The 17,171-nt window shown below is 42.1% G+C and overlaps 1 protein-coding gene across 1 annotated transcript in view; it reads left to right on the plus strand.

Annotated features, from left to right (window-relative positions):
* The window catches only part of kiaa0825 (KIAA0825 ortholog), a gene marked incomplete at its 3' end in the record, with an annotated part of 103,208 nt that extends 87,468 nt beyond the window's left edge, over positions 1-15,740 (plus strand). Inside the window, exon 22 of the mRNA XM_083904222.1 lies at positions 15,536-15,740. Within this exon, the coding sequence (XP_083760348.1) occupies positions 15,536-15,740 (205 nt within the window). The remainder of the gene's footprint in view (positions 1-15,535) is intronic.
* Positions 15,741-17,171: the final 1,431 nt, after the last annotated feature.

A 17,171-nucleotide genomic window follows, 5' to 3' on the forward strand; every position in this document is an offset into this window, starting at 1 on the left:
CAGACTTTTTGTGACCTTCACAGGTTCCAGTTTCCCCTCCAATACCCATCATCAGATTGAATCATTGAAGGGGCGTGTGTGTGTGTGTGTGTGTGTGTGCGTGTGTGTGTGTGTGTGTGTGTGTGTGTGTGATGATCTCATTCACCAAGGTCTCCCTCCTCCAGAGTTTGAGCTGAACAAAAATAATCTCACAAAGAGGGACGTCCTCACTCACATGCATTCCTGCACACGTCCACCTCTGACTTCAAGGCCAGACTGTCGGGTTTAGAGCAGCTGAACCATGTTACTCAACACACACACACACACACACACACACACACACACACACACACACACACACACACACACACACACACACACACACACACACACTAAGTGCTCCTCAGGGAAGTGAGTTGCTGCAGTTTGACTGATTCTCCTCTGTTGAGCTGCATGTGTTCACATTATAAACCACACACTCTCTTCAAATCCAATTCTAATCTGATTCATTACTACAAGAGTCTCACATGTGAACTTCCCTCTCTAAGAGCCTGCACACACACACACACACACACACACACACACACACACACACACACACACACACACACACACACACACACACACACACACACACACACACACACACACACACACACACACCTAACTTTCTGCATGCCTCATAAACTAATCTCATATATATATGAAGCCCGTTTGTTTCATTTCAAGCTGTTTTAAAAACAGAATTCTCCAACTGTGTGACAAATATTCTTTTCCCGTCACGACAGAATAAAAAGCCCAGAGCTGGACTCATGCTGTTAGTGATTCTTATTTACATGTTTACAGTCTGTGTCAAGTACGACAAACTGAACAGAAAACATGTTTAATCTTTGCAGAATAACGTTGTAATCTAAAGTATTTTTATTAAATAGTAACACAATCAGTTTGTCTCAGTAAAGCATGTGATTGACAGGACTTTTGGATATTTTTATCAACTGAGCATCTTCTCATCCTCATATCATTGAGGTTGGAGAAATGAGCCTGGACTGTTGTTTAAGCATAAATGGCAAATAAAAAACTTGAAACTTGAAACTTGATGATGAACTAAATCCAGAAACAGGATGTTCATGTGCACAGGACAGTATCCTGGATTCTGGTTTGACCTTTCATGACCTTTCACACCAAAGATTTGACTCAAATCTGACTTTAATAGTTGATGTAATCAGACGTCTGTGGTGATCTGAAGGTGTTCATTAATACCTGCCTTTATTCTCTCTCTCTCTCTGTGCTTTTCACCTTTCACTTTCTTATTATTCCCCCCCCCCCCCAGAGGCTCTGCTGCTGAAGACAGGGCCCATTGACAGGCCAGAGTGGCAGTAACTTATTGTCTATTGATGGAGTGTGACAAATCATGTGGGAACGCAGGGGTGCGTGGCACTGAGAGCTGTGTGTGTGTGTGTGTGTGTGTGTGTGTGTGTGTGTGTGTGTGTGTGGGTGTGTGTGTGTGTGTGTGTGTGTGTGTGTGTGTGTGTGCCCGCATGTGTTAGTGCGTTACGTCTTAGTGTGTAGGGGGGGCAGGCAGGCGGGCGGGCGGGCATAGCCGGGACCCTTCACAGCTCATTTAGTCCAAATGGGGCCACCTGGGTGGTGAGGGGGGCTCAGCGGGGGGGTGGGGGTGGTGTTGGGGGGGCCCTGGCACTCCGGAGCCCCGCTGACAGCCTCCAAATATAGGGGCTCCATCGGCCTATTAATCAACACAGCCACTCTGACAAATCACCACAACTATGACCTAATGAGAGGGGGAGAGAGGAATGAGGGGAAGTGTAGAGGTAGAGACGTGGGGGGGTTGTAGAGGTGGTGGTGTTGGGGGGGGGGGGCTGTATACGGGTGAAGGTGGACAGGCTGTAAGCGCAGAGACTCAGGAGTGACAGTGACGACAGTGGATTAATGAAAAGGAAATGAAAGAAGGAGTAACTGGACGGTGTGTGAGTGTCAGTGCAGGCCAGGGGGGGTGGACCATGGGGGGGGGTTGTGTACCATGGAGGCAGGGGGGTGGACCATGGGGGGGGTGGACCATGGAGGCCTGGGGGGTGTACCATGGAGGCTGGAGGTTGGACCATGGGGGCCGGGGGGTTGAACCATGGAGGCAGAGGGGTGGACCATGGAGGCAGAGGGGTGGACCATGGAGGGAGGGGGGTTGACCATGGAGGGAGGGGGGTGGATCATGGAGGGAGGGGGGTGGATCATGGCCGTGAGTTAATCAGAGGAGATCACAGTTGTCATCAGCTGATCTTCAGCCTCATCATAACATCATAACAGTCCTAAATGTAAATGTGTGTGTTAGCGTGTTAGCGTGTTAGCGTGTTAGCGATCTCCAGCTCAGCCGAACGCCTTCTTCTCTTTTTTTTTGTTGCCGACGCTTCTGAGCAAATTAGAGGTGAGAAGACGTTTGAGTTTGAACGCAAACAACATTGATGTATGTCTCCTTCTGTGGTTCCCACCCTGAGGTGAACCAGCATCTAATCTCCACACTACAAATCTCAGGTCCAAATCACATTAGCCAGGATCAGAGGTGAAACTGGAGCTTTTCAACAGCAGCCTGTTCTCACTAATGAACCCCCATGGCCATCCACTGCATATTACAGCCACACTGAGTGAGGGGGAGAAACTTTTGCAATAATCATTATGTAATTGCACAAAGCCTGGCTTTCTATTGCCCTGACATTTCAAAAGCTCGATAGCAATATCTTTATGCTCCTCTAGAGGGAATGTGTTTGAAATGGCTCTACTGTATATGATTGATGGTTTTCTCAGGCTAAGCAATCTACTTTATTGTAATTATATAATACACTGTCCGTCTGAAGTTTAGACTCCACTATATTAGTTTATTTACAATGAATTTTGTGTTGTGAACCCAGATCGAATTAGAGCACATTGATTGTGTTTGGTTCAAGTGACCCAGCTGTTAAGTCACTCAATCAGGAGAATAGAAGCCCACCTAACACACACACACACACACACACACACACACACACACACACACACACACACACACACACACACACACACACACACACACACACACACACACACACACACACACACACCAGCGACAGCTCCTTGTTTCCTCATCTGAATCCGTCTGAAGTTTGAAAAACAGTTATTGTTGTAAAACTCTCTCTGAGTTACAGCAGCTGCCCACGTTCACTTCCTGTTTCTAAGTACTCTGACATTTACATACTAACATACACACTCATATTGTGTCTCACATACAGATCGATTCACGACATGGACACAAATACTGAGACCTTTACACAGCTTACAGCTTACTCTCTTCTTAGAAGACTTTCTGTGTGAATGTGTGTTTCTGAGGTCAGACTCTGATCACTATCTCTGTTCAAGTGTCAAAGTTCTACATCAAACTCAAAGTCAAACCCTGTGTTTATGTTTCACAGTCATGTTGGAACAGAAGAAGATCTTCATCAAACTGATGACACAACGTTAGGAGCAAAACTTTGACATATATTAGAAAAAGATTCTTCACCTACTCACATAAAAGGACGTCATTAGTCTAAGGTGACTAAAGAAAGGCTTTTCCCTGTGAATGAGAAACATATACTTTATATTCTATAATAATTATAATAATTATAATGATCAGCTGCTTTTTCAGAGTTTGGCACCATTTTCTTATTTAAACTTCCACTTGTTTTCAGTGTTTCTCCTTCATTAAAACCCACTGATGATAAGGATGAAGATGAGTCTTTGTCTCCAGCTGCAGCTGAACAGAACATCATGTTCTGAGAGTAAAATATAGAAATATATTCTTTCTCACTTTATCTGTCACAATAAGCAACGTCACATGTTTCCAATGCTAAATATTGTCATGAGAGATGAGTACAGTCAGGTGACTGACACCAGAGTTTAGGATTTGTTAACAGTTGTTAAGATGATGTTATGTTCTTCTCTTCACCAGCAGAGGCTCCACTGCTCTGACTACACAATAATCACTCACAGAAGTTAGTCACAGTTTGACTGATCTCTGTCTGTTATTGTTATTATTATTATCGTTATTATTGTTCTGCTGTGATCAGTGAAGTCAACAGTGTAGAGAAACATTTAATCATCAGAAAAAGATCCAGAGATTCTGTTGTTTTCAACATGGAACAATAATAAGAGGTGAATATGATTCTGTTTACATAAAACTAACAAAGTAAATCAATAGACAAATCATTTATGTGTAACGATGATCATTACTTTACTACTTTTGATTTAAGAAGAAATCCCTCTGTTCAAAAGTGCAACACAAATTATATTATCATTAAATATTAAAGTAGAAATAAAAGAATATAACTTCAAGAATTAAATAAAATGAACATATAAATGTTAAATAATGAAGAAATGAACTGTAATAAGATAATAAAGTGGTTTAAGAACAACATTTGAAGAAGAAGCTTCGTCTGAAAACCATATAATAATAATAATAATAATAATAATAATAAAACGTGTAAAAGATTGACCGTTATCGTCGTTCACAAACAATAAGGTCACGACATGCTCAAAGGGGCCCCCTAGTGGTCACAGGACCTTAAGCAGTTGTTAGAATTTAATAGAATGAATGTAATATAAATATAAATATTAATGTCAGTGTCATTTATTCAGATGATTATTGAATCTTTGGTTTTGATCGATGAGGAAACAGAATCAGCTCAATACAGGTCATTGATAACATTTATCAACATGATTCACATGAATCTGCTCTGGTTTTTAAGTAAAAGATGAATGATGAATAATGTGGACGACATTAATGTCACTAATGTGCCTGTTTTTTCTGAGGCACATCAGCTTCTGCACAGACACGACGACGGAAAGACGAAAAGACGACTTCACGACAAATCACACGACGTTTAAAACATCGTCAGCTTTTTGTTTTTTTGTGTTTCTGCAAAACAAACTCTGAACGATGTTGTTACTGCACTCTGTTCACACAATCTGACAATGTTTGTGTTTTTGTGTTTGGATTGTGCCAGAGGGCTGTGTGTGTGTGTGTGTGTGTGTGTGTGTGTGTGTGTTCTCTTCTTCACTGACAATAGACCTTTAGAGAATGCAAAGCCTACAAGGTGAGGCACAACTTAAAAGCGTCCTTTCATGGCGCTGTTTATCTCCTCTCGCTGCTGCTGGAGGCACCAAAGAGAAGAGAAGCAGCGTTATTATGATTTTATTATAAGGACAGAGGCTAAAATGGAGCACGTGTGATATGGATCTGGAGATTAGAACGAAGCAGAACAATAAATTATGCAAAGTATTTGAAAACACATACAGCCATAATTAAGTGACATTTGATTTTAAATGAGGTGACAGCAGGGATTTATTTATCTCCTTAACCCCCAAAAATGCCATTAGCATTGTAGAAATGAACTGTTTGAAATGGTAAGAGAATAAGAGGCTGATCTGATCCTCAGTAATGAAGAACCAAAGACATTCAGTGGTGGAGAAGCTCAACATCCACGTCATCCCAGAGTTTCACAGGGATCTGAAAACAGCTTTGTTTTAGTCGTGATGGAGAGAAACTATGACCCACATTCACTTCCTGGTTTGTTCTTATTGTCATAACTCAGTTATTCACTAATGAATGAAAACCTACTTTCACTTTCATCTCATTTTAGGCTAAATTCCCACTCTGGTTTTTGACCACTGTTGTTTGTTGTTAAGCTCAACCTAAGAGTATCATCATCATCATCATCATCATCATCGGTCATGTTTCAGTCCTGATGAGGGGTTTCTTCAGATTAGAGGCAGTTTGAACAGATTATTTGTCGTGTGAGGAGTTAACAGAACAGTAACAGTCGCAGTAACCGATGACAGCGTTGACCCGGAAACAGATGTTGTTTACTTTTGTTTAGAACAGAAAAACATGGAGGATAAATGTGAAGAACGTCTGGACGTTAGCGAAACAACAAACACAACAGAGACTCACTCATGACAGCGACTGTCAGCTTCACGTCTCTTTATCTTCTGAAATCACGTTAAATCACGTTGTCAGTTTCTCTGAGATCTCAAATCCCCAGAATCTCCTTCCTGAAACAAAAGTCTGGTCTTGTGTCTTGACTGAAGCGTCTTGAAAATCCTCTGGTGTGGATCAGGCGTTCGTCTGAATTCTGCTTCCTGTTTACGCCGCTTATACTCAGTGATCCTGAATGATCCTGATCCAGTATTTAGGTCTTTAAGGTGTTTTTAAATGTGAAATAAACATCTTGGTTAGTCTTTGTTTCAAAAGAAGGTGAGAGGATCCACCTGTGGGATTAGACTGGACTAAGACCTGGAGCTATAGTTATCCTAATGTAATGAGTGTGTTCCTGTTATTGCAGCGTCCTCTGACTCAGTTCTTACTGCTGTGAAGTGTCTGTAATGATAACAGTCATTTAATGGCCGTTATGTGACATTTAACAGTTAAAATGTGCATCAAGTTTACATTCTTACACACTTCAAAGGAGATTAGGCCTCAATAGAAGGATTTATAGGGTTAGTTTGTTTCTAAATGTGTGTCATTACACAGACAACTGTGTAATACTGTGTGTGTGTGTGTGTGTGTCATTGATCGTCAGCAAATCAATTTTAATTACAGAATAATGATATGCAGCTTCAGTGTAGATGTAGTTTTATTGTGTTGTCTTTTTACAGCGTTCCACTTCCTTTTATCTCAAGTTTTACTCCGACAGAATCTGCTGCTTCTTCAGCTCAATCACTCACCGTGAAGTCAACCACGCGAGCGACTCACCAAACTAAGTCACTACAGAAACCAGGGAAATAAGAAGCAGCATATGCTGAAATATGCAATTTATTCATAGCGGCTAAGGAAATGATATATAGCTGAGTTTGAATAGAAGTTTTGCCAGATCAATGTCTAAGAGCGAGGCCTTTGTCTGAGAGCAAGTCGCAGTTTCTCAAGCCCCAGTGCTCCTCAGTAGATCTCACAGTTTATATATGCACAGACGACAAAGACAAAGTACTGAATAAGTAATAGGCCATTTCCTGGTAGCACACTGAGGTGAATCACTGTGAACATCTCTTCTCCCTCTGTGTGCTGTTCAGTGGGGAGATTGTTTGAGCGAATGCTTGTTCTTGGTGTTTGCGCTTGTGTGTGTGTGCGTGTGTGAGCAGGCAAAATCTGAAGCTACTGACTGTTTATCTGAATCACCTTTGTTCATTAATTCATGGCTGATATTTTATGCATTTGGTGGCAGAGTTTAAAGGAGTAAACCCAGATGTAGTCTCACCACGTGGAGGAGATGCTGCTCACTGGCAGCCGTTAATCCTTTTTCTTTAAAAGAAGTTTGGAGAAAGTAAAGGTGATCTTAGGTTGGCAGAGAAACTGTTGATGAACCACTGAAGACGTTATGACTTTATGAAAGAAGCTCAGGAGAAATCAGAGAAACATCCACACACTTCAGCTCTGTCGTCGGACACTTTCTACCCTGAGCTCACAGGGTTAAGTTAGAGGTTTACCTCTTCATTTACAGCTCCACTTCAGTCCTTCTCTCTCTTTTACTCATGGAGGTCAATGGTGGAAGACGGATTGTCTGTGATTCCAGAGCAGCAGGTAACAGGTACACGAGCGTCTGACTCCTCAAAGTCAAGGAGAAATCCTCAGAGAGATGAATCTCAAGGATGTTATGTCTTTGAATCGTACAGAAGGACTTCTGCATCTGGAGAATCCATCAAAGTCTACGGACTGTTCCTTCATGTGGAGAATGGACCAGAACACATGTGTTTACATGTGAAGTACAGAGATGTGAATCTATAACAGTAAAGGGGAAATACCTTAACTTGAGCTTTAATGGCTAAATTAGTTAAAGCAGAATTAACTTCAATTTAATTTCAAGATTGAACAAATGTTTTCCCATATTTAAACACACACACAGTTTACAGAGACATCAGACTGTGAGGGTTAATGACACATTTACTGTCTTGGAGAGATTGAGGTTCCTCTCTTTTACCGTCTGTTAGTCCTCAGAATAAGGAAGTCTTGGGTTTGGTGAGAATAGACAATGGATGTTTACGTGGTGTAAAAATAACTACTCCAGAACTGTAGGGGGAGCTCCGTAGAGAAAAGGCGACCAGACTTACAAAGTTCAGCTTGAACTAACTTGACTCGTTAGTATGCGATGACTGAGAACGTGCATGAGCGTTATGTAACGTACGTGATTTTGACGACTAAACTGACGACCAATGATGTTGCACTTGCTCGTCTGCTCCATCGTTGACGTTCCAGAATGAGTCTTGTCATCTGTGAAGGATCCGCTCTAATTATGAAGAACTTCTCTCTTGCTAACTAATCACTGCAGGAGCTTACGAGGAGAAGATGAGAGAGGAAGAATCACAGAGGTGTTTTAGTGTCCTGGTCCATGTGGAGACACTTTGAGCTGCAGTGGGAGACATTTGTCAGACATGGACTGGGCAACGCTGGAAGGTGTCAGGGTGGTCGGCTTCATCATGAAGGGCCATGGGGGGGGGGGGGTCACACACACACACACACACACACACACATATGTAAGAGCATACACATGCTCACATTGCTTGGTGTCACAACCTCCTCTTGGCAGCTGTTTTGGTGAAAGGTGCCAGCGTATGAGCCGAGCTGAGCTGAGCTGAGCTAACTAACAAGAGCCAAACAGTCATGAGAGTGAGAGAGTGAAGAAGGAGGAGGAGGAGGAGGAGGGAGATGTGAGGAGGAGCAGAGAGCTGTCAACCTCCTGGGACGTGTGTGTGTGTGTGTGTGTGTGTGTGTGTGTGTGTGTGTGTGTGTGTGTGTGTGTGTGTGTGTGTGTGTGTGTGTGTGTGTGTGTGTGTGTGTGTGTGTGTGTGCGCGCTCTGCACTGACCACACGATGTTGGCAGGTGTTTGGTTATTTCCTGTTGTCCCTATTTTTACTGCATGTAAGAATACATTGTCAAACAGCAGGGATTCTAAATTGGAGCGTACCATGTCAAACACAAACACGGGCCCTCACTCTTGTTTCCCCAGAGCTGCACATGATAGATCTCAGCCGCAGACGCAGAGCGAGTCTATCTGAGGAATGTACCGAGCTGTGTCCAGTGGACTGGTGCTCAGTCACAGTGTGGTGGACCAGCAGCCTAATGATGTCTGAAATACCAGCACAACTGCTATGATATGCTGTGATAATTGCCATCCTCCTGTCCGCACTGCAAATACATGTGGAATCTGTAGGCAAACACATTAATATGGAAATATCTACATTCATTTGGAGCATGGTCTAAATTATTCAGTAATTAAGCCACGGCAAATTTGCACAAACTTTCCTCCCGATGACTGAGAGAATAGTGAGGACTTAGACACAGTATCTGAAGCATGTGGTCATTGTTTTCACATTAAATAAATACAAAAACATGTTATTCTGCACGAAACCCACACACATTAATGCACTCAACCCAAGCTAGGAGATGTTTCATCGAGGAAATATGATAATAATCATTTTAAAACATCATTTACCATCACAAGGTTAATAATATAACGATATACATCATCAAATATTGCAAATGTTATCCAGAAAAACAAACAATACATAAAATACAACACAAGAAAACAATTATTACTGATTCAGTTCTTTGTTTTGGTCTCTTATCCATTAGTCATTAGCCTTTTTAAACCTTGAACAAAGGTCTTAAATCTTCCGACTAAGTCATCTTTGTTTTATTTCTGTGTTTCTGACTCACTCCACCACAGTGATTATGTGTTGATTTAAGGTGGATTTGACCTCCAGCTCTGAGCTGAGACTAAAGCCTCCTCACAGACAGAGCACTGACACACTCCTACACCTTTGTGTAGTCCTGGTTTGTGTAAGATGAGAAGATTGATTGTGATTCTGTTTTCACTAACAAACAACAACCACATGGAAACAAACTGACAATCTGACAAATCTGCCTTTGTTTAACACAGTGTCACAAACATTTGAAGGTGACTCAGCCTTTAAGGCTGAAGACTGTTTGTAGGTCACTCATGATGAAATGAAGGTCTTTGAATAGTTTGGTGTCATCATAGTAAAGGTGCTTGTGTTACTGCTGAAGAGTTACTCACTGTTCTTTTATTATATGATACAAGATGCTGCGTTTTTGGCTAAATTAGGCAAGTGATTCCAAACAGGACAATGTGTTGTTCCACGACAGTTAGAGAGTAAAACATGGAGCACGGTGTCAAACACAGGACTGTGATTGTCTAAAGTCACGAAAACAGACAGATTATTCCTGGATTCATTTGCTCATATTCATATTCATATTCATGCTTTGTGACAGAAACAATATCTACAGTATTTTACACCAGGTTCATGACGAGGGTTACAAAGAGGTGGAACATTCCTGGTAACTTTCCAGAAAGTTTCCAGTGGATAGTTTAGTTTGGGAATTTGGACACTTTTCATGGGAATTATGGGAATTAATGTCTCAAGGGTGTGAACTTTGAGGCTGAATGTCTGTGTCACTGACATGTTCACTGTCTTCAGATTTATACTTGAAACCTGTGGTGTTTTGTGTGTCCTCTCATGTCCCCATAAGTGTGTGTGTGTGTGTGTGTGTGTGTGTGTGTGTGTGTCCCTTCAAAGGGGCTGGACTGATGTGTCCGAGGCTCTTTGATCAGCCTGTCCATGACTCTGTCTGCACTCAGTGTGTGTGTGTGTGTGTGTGTGTGTGTGTGTGTGTGTGATGGCACTGTTTTGAAGTTGTGGAGACTCTTGTTGTGACCCACATGCTCTCTCACACACACACACACACACACACACACACACACACACACACACACACACACACACACACTCTGACGGCTCTTCATTGTCATGTTAAACATCAATACAGTTGTTGTACTTTTAGATGCATGAAGTCAAACTGACATGATGAGATTCTGGAGGTTTTTGGTCGTCTTCATTTAAACGTAAGGATTCTTGTTTCCTTTGAAATGCATTTGCTTTGTTGCTGCAGACTTTTGTCCTGTTTGAGTCAGTGTGTGTGTGTGTGTGTGTGTGTGTGTGTGTGTGTGTGTGTGTGTGCGTCATGTTGGATTGAGATGAATTTCAGGTAGGTTACTAATACTGAGTGGCGTCGGCGTGCACGCAGACATACTGTAGACCTGACACTGAGTCGATCTGACAATTGAATGGATCATTGTAGCAGCAGAGAGTCATGAGCTGGAGCATAATCCCTTCTGTCAAGTCTCTGTCTCGTCAATATTCAAATCCAGACGTCTGTCCAATGGCTGTCAGTTACAATCTCCCTCTGGCTCAGGGCAGAGCACAGGCACATATCTAAATTGAATTGGATGTTTGCTTCTCAATGGAAATTGAGTCAAAGCGATGACCCCCCCCCCCCCCCCTCCACCTTCCCCCCCCCCCCCCACCTCCTGTCCTGTATTGTGAACTTGTCACTTACTCTAACTGAAGTAGATTTTACTGTACAATCTCCATCGCAGGCAAACTAATGACTGTTTTAGTCTCTGTTGTGAGGAACCATGTAGCCTGAGCTTCAGCACACACACATTTGTTGTGGTTTTGCTTCCTGAACGACTGAGTCATGAAGAAGAGCCTGGCGTCGTGCTCACGTCACGTCTCAGATGTCCTCAGTGTTCTGTCCTGTGACCTTAGGCCCTGCACCTGTGAAAGGTCAAAGTTCAAGTTCAGTGGCAGGAAATGACTTAAAGTGGCTGCAGGAGTTCTGCAGAGGAGACACAGACGAGTTAATGGCCTCTTGTATATTCAGAGGAAACAGACTTGTTGATGATGATACCTCTGATCTTCTGTTTGCATCCTCACTCTGACTAAATCACAGACCTCTGAAGCTGTTGCCTGTAAACACATCTGAAGGCTGTGAAGTCAAACATCTTAAAGACCTATTTCCATCAGGTCACTGTGGTAGAAGAACAGTTCATCCATCTCTGTCCAGTGTGTGTCAGGCTGCTCACTCCTCTGCTCACTCCTCTGCTCACTCCTCTGCTCACTCCTCTGCTCTCCAGAGTTTTGGAAACATCATCCGTTGTCTTTCTTCTTGACCTGTGCTTCAGCAGCAGACTCTTCAGACTCTTGTCAGCTGCAGACTCTCTGTCATGTGAATTGCGTTACATTAAAAACTCTCTTTCTGAGCTGGTGTTTGGCTGTAATCGCAGGTTCTTCTAACCTGGACTGAGACGTGACGACCACACAGTGACGACCACACAGTGACGTCTGACCACATTTGAAAGGTTTGAGAGTGAAAGTGCTTTTCACAAGGGAGAGAAAAGAGAGAGCATTTGACCACACTCTCTCTCTATCACTCTCTCTCTCTCGTTGCTCATCTTCTCCTCCCTCTCTGACACATGTCGCCCTCACATCCATGGAAAGCCGTGACCTTTGGAAAGTTTAGCACTTTAAATATTTAGGCTCAGGTTATGATGGATGGTCCAGGCCCTGCGGCAATGTGTGAAGCCTCTGATTAGGACTGCTGTCACTGTCATTTAGCTGAGTGTCTGGCAGCCAGTGGTGCTCTGTGTTTGACAGGGCAGCCTTTTAAACAAACAGGGGGGGGGGGGGGGGGCGCAGGGGGGCACCACCAGTACCACTGCCACACAAACAGCAGCTCTGTGAGAGAAACCACTCAGCACTGACAGCTGCACAGGAAACCACTGCCCACTGTGACTCTGAGTCTCTGAGTCTCTGAGTCTTTAGCAGTCACTCAGTCTCACTTTCTTTACTGATTTAGTTTGATTTTCCTCTGCTTTGGTCTTTCTGACTCAGGTCTATTCTGCTTCACTTTGGTCTTCATGAAAAGGAAGAATTAAAAACATTATTGTGTGCTACACTCTTTAACTAAAAACAGTACTTTCAGACTGAGGGAGCATCTGTGTGTATACAGCAGCAGCACAGGGCGGACAGGACAAGAAGCTGAAAGACTGTGTTTTTTTGAGCTGTTGAATTCACTTCTGAAACTTTTCATCAGAGATTCTTTGTGATTTTTAGCCGTGTTCCTGTGTGCAGACAGGAAATGTGTTATTTTACTGTAAAACACACATTTCCTGTTCTTATATCACAACTCTAAAAACATGAAAAGCATTGATCCTAAATGTTTGAATGTATCACAGGTCATGTCATCAGACTCCTTTAATAATGTTTATAACATAAAGAACTTTTATTTTTGTGAAAGTTTCACGTGTGTTGTTTCCTGAGTTTAGCTTCAGTCAGTGTTAGCAGATGATCTCTGGTCAAAGCTCACGCTCTTCATTTGTCCAACATCACTTCTCATTATCAGCTGTAAATCAGATGCTCTGTGTCTGGTGATGATCTCAGCTTACAGTCAAACACATGTGAGGCAGCGTTTTCATCTCACTCTGAGACAATCTGCCGTGGCATCAATCCTGTAAAAATATGAGTCTTAATATCTGCGTCCTGTTCTGTATTCAGAGGAAGAGTCGAGTCAGCAGCTCCAGTATTAATGCATGAGAAATGAGCAGAGCCGTACGAATTAAAGGCTAACGCTTCCCTGATTAAGATGGAAATTCCAGAGAAAACTTGCCGAAATGAGGATACAGTGAAGTTATTGTCAACTTTAGCCTACTTATGCATTTCTAAGAGCCAGTGTTGTGTTGTACTTGTTGAAATAAGACACACACACACACACACACACACACACACACACACACACTGTCCCATTTTCAGCAGCAAGATCTCACAGAATCTCTACAAATATACGACGTACACTCGACGGAACAATTTACACTTTTGGCAACATTATCTGGTGACAGTGTACATGGCAACTGTCGTGGTATAATTCAATCTGTGTGTGTGTGTGTGTGTGTGTGTGTCTCTCTCTCTCATTTCAAATTTGCACTTAACACCTTCCTGGGGAAAGGCTTCTCATTCATCAGCGGTGTTTGTCCCGGTGACAGCAGAGCGCCTCCTGCATATCAATATGAGCTAAGACAATGCTGAGCCTGTAACCTTCAGCTAAATGTCATTCTGCTTAATCCTATTTGAAAATTAAACATTGAAAAACCTTTAGCACACCTTCCTGTCTCACTCTCCTGTCTCACCCCCCCTCCCCCCACATTATTGGCCACCATTCTCTCTCTCTGTGTCTCTCTCTCTCTCTCTCTCTCTCTCTCACTGTGTGACACTTGTATTGTTGTGTTTGTGTGTTATTTGTGTCCCATAATAACCATTTAGCAGAAGTGATTTTAAGACAGGACCTTTTTGTCAAAGGCCTGTTTAAAGCTGCACAGCATAACTTTGAGTGTCATTGCTGTTGATGTCATTCTTATATATATATATATATATATATGTATATATATATATATATACATATTCTTATATAACGTTATTTGTACTATCAGACGTATAAACGCCCCATGGTTCTCAAACTCAGAAATGACCACACACACCGTGACAGAGGCTGAACCTGTTGTGCAGTGAGAGGCACTCCTGCTTTTTATTATCATGCCTGAAACATGTGTGATGTATTTGCTCTTATAAGCCCCCCCCCCCCCCCTCACATGCACAGAGCAAACGTATATACGGCACTTATTTGAAGATACAGCGAGGCAGAGCAGGATAAAAGGAGACGCAGAGATTGCAATGAAAATGCAATCATTTGCAGTCAGACAGATATAATTCCCCTCGGAGGGAGAGTGTGATGCTGCAGCTCAAAGACGGCCTTCACACAGCTCTCCATATGGATCTGATTGACCACAGTCGCTCATCCAGGGATTCACTGAATTACAACGTGACTTCCTTTGATGTCTTCATACTCCAGCCCTCAATCCACTCTTCAAGAATTAGAAAATGTGATGGAGAGACGCAGCGTGGAAGTGATTCAACGACACACAGGAGCAACAAGACACGGGAGGCAATTTCCTTCAGGGAAATTAGTCGCCCGGAAAAAGGCAGAGCTCTGCAGCTGTTGACCTGTGACAAGAGGAAGAAGAAGAAGCTGGTGTTAGGGTTAGGAGGAGGAACTTCTCTGAAGATCAGTATGAAAGAAAGACAAGAAAACAGTGAAAATATAACTTCATTCACTTCAAATAACTCATAAGTACATGTGGTTTTCATTAGGGATGGCACAAATATTCTTCTCACACAAAGAGAAACAAAAAAGATCACAACATAACAGCTAAAACGTCTAGAGATCATGTGATTTGGACCAGTGTCGACCTCGTCCCTGTCAATTATAAGACTAAAGTAAAGTAAAATAAAATAAAAAGCACCACCATAACAGACGTGACATTGTGTGTGTGTAAGCAGATGCATTTGTGAGCAATGATTCCTTATAATTCCATTCCTTTTTCTGTCTGTGAAACACAAATAAAGCCGAGTATGTGGGTAAAAACTTAACATAAACACTGTGTGTGTGTGTGTGTGTGTGTAAGAAGACACCAGCGCTGCAGGTGTAAACATCAGCGTCTCTTTGTAGCTGCTGCTGGATGCTTGTTTTCATTTAAGCCTGAGTGTCAAATGTATGTTAATATTAAAAGAGCTCATGTTCTCTGGTGTCCACCCACTCTCTGTGTTTCTGTGTTTCTGTGTTTCCAGGTGGGAGATGCAGGAGGAAGCAGAGCTGGAAGACAGAGAGAAAGTGATGGTGGGAGAACTTAAGAAAGCCTACTTTGTTTGCTGCTGCAGTCGAGGAGCACAGGATGATGAAGCAGCAGCATCAGCAGCATCAGCAGCAGCAGCAGCAGCATCAGCTCAGACTCTGGGGGAAACACAAGCTTCTGAGAAAAGTCCTGCACAATAATAAAAATAAAAAGATCAGCAGCAAATATTCTGCTATGAACACGGACTGGAATATTTGTATATGTGAGAATAAGTGGAGTTTATATGTGTACATTAAAAAATGATGATGACAGTTGACTCCTGTGCGTTTCACATCACATCACACTTTTACTTTGAAATTCTGTAAAATATTGTCATGAATGTCTTTATTAGGATATTAAATAATAATATTAAGATCATATTGAGTGGACTGTGACACTGATTTGAGTTTGACACTCTGCTCTAAATAAAGACCATTAATCTCTTAAAAAATGAACTTGATTGAACACAATCATCTGTATTTGTTGTGATGAGATGAATAATGTTTTCATGTCTTTTCTCTTCCATCTTCAGGTGATGACTCAGAGGACCAGTGTCAGTCAGACTCACACAATCATTGTTTGTCTTTTTCTGTTAAACACCATTTGTTTGTGGATTATCAGACGTTCAGCAGCTCAGTGCATCACAGTGACACATTTATACAGGATCTCTGATTCTATTTGTCTACATCAACAACAACACAACACAACAGGAGCCTCTCTGAGGTGACACATTTACAGACATTATTCTTAAACAATCTTTTCACTTTTAAAAACACATTTAATTCTTAATTCATCTCAATGAGGACAGAATAGAGAAGAAAGTGTCTTAAAATTTCCTCTTAAGACTTCAGACGTCTTTATGAGTTTGCTTGATTTAAATAAATGTTCTTTTTTTAAATGTGATTTTCTTCAAATTTAGTCGGTAACAAACTTAATTGTCTGCATACTTTAGGATAAATTATTGAGATAAATATGCTGTTAAATCAAATGACTTCTTTCTCTTTAGTCCTCAGTCATTGTGTGATTTACTCTGTTTTCTAACATTCAGCCAAAACATTGCACACTTTTATCTTTTCACTTGTTTAACTTGAGTGTTGAAGGTCACATAGAGTGGTCCTGTTGCACATATATGTTAGTTATGGAGATCTACTTACATATATTAACTTGTTTTATGCTCAAAAACCTCCTAGTTGCTGTAAAAGAGCCGATAGAAATCCTCTTTTCTGACGCTGTTCCTGAGCCGAGATATTTCAGACATAAATCACACCCCCAGAAGACAGAGTGTGTTGTGATTGGTCAGCCAGCGTAGAGCCTTTCTAACTGTCTTGTGATTGACCAGTACCCGGAAGTGACATCAGCACAACATCCGCTCTCAGAAGCACAGCTCCCCCCTCTGGAACGGTGGATGCACTGCTCCTCATTATCAAAACATTGTTTTAACAGTGTTTAAAAATAGCTTCTTCACGACTCCCCGCCTCAGTCCCTTTGACGACCTTTGACCCAGAGTCAGACCCAGAGTCAGAAGACACTGTCGCTCGTGAAACACCTCCACAACGGACGTTATTCTTCTTCTGCGGTTCAATGTACGCAAC

The sequence above is a fragment of the Microchirus variegatus genome (assembly GCF_963457635.1).
Source record: "Microchirus variegatus genome assembly, chromosome: 17".
NCBI classification, from domain to species: domain Eukaryota; kingdom Metazoa; phylum Chordata; class Actinopteri; order Pleuronectiformes; family Soleidae; genus Microchirus; species Microchirus variegatus.